Source organism: Rhodamnia argentea, chromosome 4, assembly GCF_020921035.1.
Source record: "Rhodamnia argentea isolate NSW1041297 chromosome 4, ASM2092103v1, whole genome shotgun sequence".
Taxonomy (NCBI): domain Eukaryota; kingdom Viridiplantae; phylum Streptophyta; class Magnoliopsida; order Myrtales; family Myrtaceae; genus Rhodamnia; species Rhodamnia argentea.
This window is the reverse complement of record NC_063153.1, coordinates 18083490-18089681: the sequence shown is the minus strand read 5'-3', so window position 1 is coordinate 18089681 and position 6192 is coordinate 18083490. Positions and strand designations below refer to the sequence as shown.

At 40.7% G+C, this 6192-nt stretch overlaps 1 protein-coding gene across 1 annotated transcript; it reads left to right on the top strand.

The window, feature by feature from the left end:
• The first annotated feature begins 4812 nt into the window (after positions 1 to 4812).
• LOC115744565 lies at positions 4813 to 5410 on the top strand. Its single transcript, XM_048278313.1, has one exon. It carries the CDS (start codon positions 4956 to 4958, stop codon positions 5160 to 5162), a length of 207 nt encoding a protein of 68 aa, XP_048134270.1. The 5' UTR covers positions 4813 to 4955; the 3' UTR covers positions 5163 to 5410.
• Positions 5411 to 6192: the final 782 nt, after the last annotated feature.

Sequence of the window (6192 nt, the reverse complement as noted above, 5' to 3'; positions counted from 1 at the left end):
AAGAAAGCACCCCGGTCATCAAACGCGGCTAATACTGGCGGACGGTGTCGCGGTCGCATCGTGGAGCTAGCGGAAGTGCGAGCCTATCCACATCATCCCGACCAGTTTGATAAAAAATCATTGGTGTTGACGCCGTATGTGTCATATAGGACTAAAATTGTTAACATAGATGATTTTTGCATTTTAAAAAAAAATGAACATTTGCTATTTTTGTAATAATTTTTTTTGTTTTTAGTTTTTCATAGTGACTGCTGAGGGACGACTTGCTCGTGGCCAACAAAGCCGCAATGGCCTACTCCCCCACCTAGTGATCGACAACCCTCTCGTCGGCCACAATGGAAAAACAAATACTAAAATATATAAAAAAAAATCTTTAAGAATTGTCAAAATTATCCTCGTCGGCACCGGTCGTGGCACGTCGGACGGTTAGCATCCATGTCATTGATTTCCGATCAAAGAGATTATAATGGTCAATTTAAAAAGTTTAAAATTGAATTTGCTTCTCTATAATAAATTTATGATTTTTTTTTTTGGTAATTATTACTAGAAGTAGGAGTAAGTTGTTTCTTCCTGGCAAACTATGTAAGTACTTTCAATTGCGTGTGCTTACAGGTTAATAGGTGCGAATTTCAAGACAAATCGTTATTCCAACAAATTTTCCTATTCCAATCTATAGATACTCGAGTAATACCGCTCCAGATCACAAGCGAATCTACTAAGGCTACATTTGTTTCACGGAAAATGAAATGTTTCTGAAAAATGTTTTCTAGGAAGTCTTTTTCTAAGAAAATAATAATATTTTCCGGTGTTTGGCTGAAAGTTGAAAACAACTTGGAAAATGTTTTCCGTCGTTTGGTGAAGAAAATCAATTTCTATGACACATAAATTTTTTATTTTTTAATTATCTTTTTACTTTTTTTTCATTTTTTCAATTTTTTTGTTGCATAATTACATGGCTATGGAGGAACACACACATATATAAATTTTTTATTTTTTTATTATCTTTTTATTTTTTTTTCATTTTTTCGAATTTTTTGTCAAACTTTTTTTTTTTTTTAAAGGGAAGTGGAAGGTGTGAGCGCACTCCGCCATGAAAATGGCGGTCCCCTACCCCGTTTTCATGCTCTGCAAGCAAATTTCGCATCTCGTCCGCAACAACAGCAATGGATTCGAGAAATTGAACAACGTTAGGGCCGTTGCTCTGGTGCTTGCCGCCGCCACTCCTCTTCGGAGCAATCTTGCACCGGTGCCTCGAGTGGCCGGCTCGAACGAGGCGGGCGTGGCCACGCAGGTCCGACAGCATAGGAGGGGGCTTGGTTGCGGCCGAGACCGGGAGCACAGGGGGGAGGGATTGGAGAAGAACCCGAATTTGGAGGAGATTCTGGGGCTATTGCCAAGTCTGTCGCATTGGTTGATCCTCGGGAGCTTTCGGGAGAAGGTCTTGGCATCGTCGTCATCTTTAGGGATGGAGGTGCAGAACGCTCTTCCAACCAAGAACTATTGTTCGTCCTTGTGTCTGCTTCGTTTTGGGAGGGGGGAGAAAGAGAACGAGAGAGAGAACAAGGATGGAGGAGAGAGAACGAGAGAGAATAGGGATGAAGAGAGAGAACGTGGACTGAAGAGGGAGAATAAGGATGAGGAGAGAGTTTTTTTTCAATGTCAGAAACTTACGTGCCCACAGGGCTAAGATGGAGGGGGGAAATGATTTTCATTTCTCAAGACGAGGAAATCATTTTCTTTAATTTTAGAAGATTTTATCAATTGACCAGAAAATATTTTCCGTTGATCACTCATTTTTAGTCCCCCAAATACCGGAAATTAGAGAAAATATTTTTCAGGAAAACATTTTTCGTGAAACAAACGGAGCCTAAGTTGAATGATAAAGTATAAGACTTTATTTTGTTGGACCTTGGACATTATTTGTGAATGCAAGACGAATTACTAATTCAGCATCGAACACAAGATTTTACCCTCCGTCGTGAATAGACAACTTTACATTTATTAAATTTGCCAAAGGCACGCTCAGCCTATGGTAGTTTCAGGGTGGGGCAAGGCAAAAGGAAATACACATATTTAAGGATGTGTTTATTTCACGAATAATTCCATGAAAAAAATAATTTTCGGGAAGTCATTTTACAAGAATATGGTTTGTTTTTCTTTGTTTAATGATATGTGACTGAAAGTATATTTCAGTGTTTGGTTCTCATTTGAAATATGATTTCAATCGCATGACTTTATTTTAAGTAATTTTAAAAACTTTGAGTTTTTGTTTTAAAAATATAATTTTATTATTTTCTTTTGTCTTCTACCTAGTTGGGCAAGCTCAAGCTCTTGAGCTTGCCAGCTTGTGCCTGTGGTTAGTCATCGATTGTCACCGAAGGAAAAAAAAAAAAAAGAAAAAAGAAAATATTAAGATAAAATATTAACAAATTCGATATGAGTAATTCCGAAATGTGGTTTCACCTATTTGGATTGGGAAATTCACTTTTTTGATTTTATGCATGAATGTTAAGTGTTTTCAGTTGACTTGTCATTTTTGCGAGTTCAAAAAATGAATTTCCAAAAAACACTGTGATCGAAACAAACACACTTTAAGAATTACTCTTGAAAAAATTATTGTATAAGCTTTAGAAAAAATTTCAAATAATAACTCAAAGTGCCTTCACTTTTCAAATAAGAGACTGATGTGGATCTTATTTTAATTAAGGGCATGAAGCACCCCCTTTATTTTAAAGAAAAGCCTGAAGTGAATATTGGTTTAAATAAAGGCATGAAGTGTGAATATCAGTACCAAAAAAAGGCATGACTCATCAATTGATTAAGGGCATTTTCGTCATTTCCATTTTTTTTAAAAATTAAAAACAAGTGCAAGTTAAAAAAAAAAAAAAAAAACAAGGAAGAGAAGAAGAAGAGACAAGTGGGAGAGTTGCCTCTTGCTTGTAGCTAGTGCCTCACGAACCAAAGGCGAGGGCCTATTGGCCCTTGCCAAAACCAAAACTAGGTGGAGGCGAGCGACCCTTGCCCAGCCACCCCTCACCCAAATCTAGCTCGGTGAGGGTCGCGGGTCCTTGCCAAGGCACCGGCAACTCTATCGGCGGCGCCTGATGGCCCATTAAAGGTAGGGCGGTGGCTATAGACGCCTATGTGTTCTTCTTCCCTTCCGCCTGTGTGTTCTTCTTCTTCCTTTTATTTCGGTTTTTTAGTTTTTATTTAATTTTACTACAAATTAAATTTAAGTTGTATTTTTATGAAAATGGACATAGTTGGTTGGAATATACGATCGGTCGTCCGGCCGACGAGGTTAGGCTCTCATTTAAAATAACCATATCCACTTCAGGCTCTTATTTAAAATAATGATAGTATTTTAAGTCTTTATTTGAAATAAAATCTACTCTAAATCCTTATTTGAGAAAATTATACCACTTCGAGCCTTATTTGGAATTTTACGTAGCGAACTCTGTATTTAAGGATTATTCTATGTTGTGAGGGCACCGTCACCGGGGGAAGGGAACGTTAACTGCGTAGGTGCTGACGTGTGGAAGGCGCAGTATCCATCCACGCGCGTACGTTAGAGAGGTTCTTCCATGGAAAACCACGGGCGTGCGCCGCCCGATCTCGGACTCTTTCAAACCAACGGGTCGACGACCCACGAAACGACAGAACGGGCTGAAGACCGAAACAGAAAATGTCAGTCAGTGGGCCAAACGTGTAGCCAGCGGGCAGCGGCTTTATGGGGGCTTACGTGTCGCTTCCCGAGACGCCGCCATGCGCACTGATCGAAATGACTTTCCATTGAATCAGAATTAGCAAAAATTAGGGTTAGACCTCGTGTTAATCATATGAAGGTGAAGCACGATCTTTTTATTTTTTATTTTTTTTCTGGTCTGGATTTGACAATTGAGGGACAGAAGGTGGGGCCGACGCGACAGCGCAGATTCAACCGAGGGCGTTTGGGGGGGGATGGATTGACCGCCTAAAATTCCCTTCCCCCCAAATTGAAACGTAACCGGCCTGGTATTTTTACCGTCATTTCCGCTTTATCATTTCTTTTCTCGGTTTTGATATTTTGCCCGCAGCAACTTTTTATGTCCATGTAAATAAGACTTCACCCGGCATTACGAACTGCCAAACTGTTCCCGAGATTGATGTCCGAATTTTATGATTATTCGGCCCCCCGATCCTCTCGAGAAGACTCCTAAAAGGAATGTTGGTATAAAGAGAAGACGCGAAATTCCAATACCAAGGAAATTACATGGAATGTGATATGTTCATTTTATTTATCTTCAATTCTTACTTCAATTTATATGAGGAAGGACGGTCCTCTGCGACTTAACCAACTATCGAAGCGTAAATAACAAGTTACAAATTAAACGATGAGGGCTACGATGAAAATGAAAATACTCATTTGAAGTTAAATTGCATTTTTGGGATGAAAAAATTGCTATGGCCTTCCGTGAAATAAATTTTCCCAACTTAGTCCTTTTTCTATTTTTTGGTCTGGACGGGAATAGAAGTGGGGGACCTCTCTACCGCCTGTGTCTATACTTAGTCCTTAACTTTGATTATTGGATACGTCATGTCATCTTAGTAATTTTCCAACCCCTTCTTCGAAAAGAAAACGGCATGTGGATTAAGTACGAGGGAAAAAAAACAGAGAAGCAAAGTGAAAGTCAATATTCGGTCATTAAACAAATAATTCCCCAAAATCGTCAATCCTTAGCTTGATCCGCAGAATATCCGATTGCTTTCACCCCCTCTAACTCTAAGCTCCACTCCGACCTACCTCTCTATATAAGCCCTCTGCCTGGGTCTTGTCGAAGGCGTTCCCCTCTGTTGAATTCCTCGTTCGCTTTTCCCACTTGGCTTCATCAATTTTTCTACGTTACATATAAAGCTTGGACAGGAGCGGACCGGACCCATCCGAAGAAGAAGAAGAAGAAGAAGAAGAAGAAGAAATGAGCGTGATGTTCATATGCGACGAAGAGGAAAAGGAACTGGGAAGGCAACAAGCTTCCGGTTCATGTCCTCACTGCGGGGGGAAAGTGGAGGCCATCGACGTCGAGAGCCATTGGAGATTCTGCTTCTTGCCCGTTTGCTTTCACGTCAAGCGTAAATATTTCTGCACTCTCTGTGGTCGACGTTTGGTCCTGAACCAGTATTAATTCAAAGAAATGGTCCATCTCATCTTTTACCCTGTTGGGTCTCTCTGAAAATCCTTTCTTCGCATGTTCAAAGAAGCAGCAGTTTCTGCTCTGCGGTAGAACTAAAGAAGGGTCGTTAGGCTGTGGCCTAGCTTAGCAAATGACTTGGGGTGGTTCTTTCATGTCTTTAACTAATCTCTCTGATGTGCTGGAGATTTTGATGTATCCATCAGTATCGCGTGTGACCAAGCTTGTCAATTTTGCTATTGCATGTTTCCCCCTTTTGCGCGCTTTGGACGGAGAAGAGTTTCGGTTTTCTCTCGTCGTGCCTTGGTTCTATCGAAAGACTTCGAAACGCATTGAAGAAGCAGAGGATAAAGCCTCTTTTTTTTTTTTTTTTTGTTCTTTTAGCTGAGAATCAGGAGGGAATCTGAGATTTTGTGTAGCGACCCATGTTTAATTTGGTCTCTGCTTCCCGACAGCGAAGAGAAGCGTCTGGAAGTCTCGATCGTTTGCAATTTCTCGAGTCTCCCAAGAGACGATCCTTCTACATCGTGCCCAGGATCCACATTGTTCTTGGGTTGCCTCCCTTTGGACAGTTGAACTAGGATGTCTGGAGTTTTTCTTTGCTTTGCGTCTTTCAAATCCAACAGAAAACGAAACGGACAAATGAGTTCGCCTCTTAAAATCGAATAGAATCTCTTCTGGTGGCAATCTTCATCAGTGATCCATCTAAAAAATTTTGCAGGCATTCGATTAGATCGTTGCATGGATGCTAGGAACTAAATGAACTGTGCCAAGTAGTACCAGATGCGCGAAAGCCGTATTGTTAAATCTCAAACCCAGGTAAAGCCGAAGCATGAACGCAGTCGGGCGAAGGGTCCTGCTAAATCGCCATCCACTACACCAGAATGTGAATAAAGAAAAATGACAATGATTGTGCAACAAAGAAGTAGCCGGGATCACAGATTTTTTGTTGGGGACGAGTGATTCGGGGACAAGGCAGGCGAGGAACTGTTGCTTTTTGGGCAGAGGTACGGCTTTGTCGTTT

Excerpts from the sequence above, each read along its gene's own strand:
- LOC115744565 (XM_048278313.1), top strand. The coding sequence starts at position 4,956 with ATGAGCGTGATGTTCATATGCGACGAAGAGGAAAAGGAACTGGGAAGG.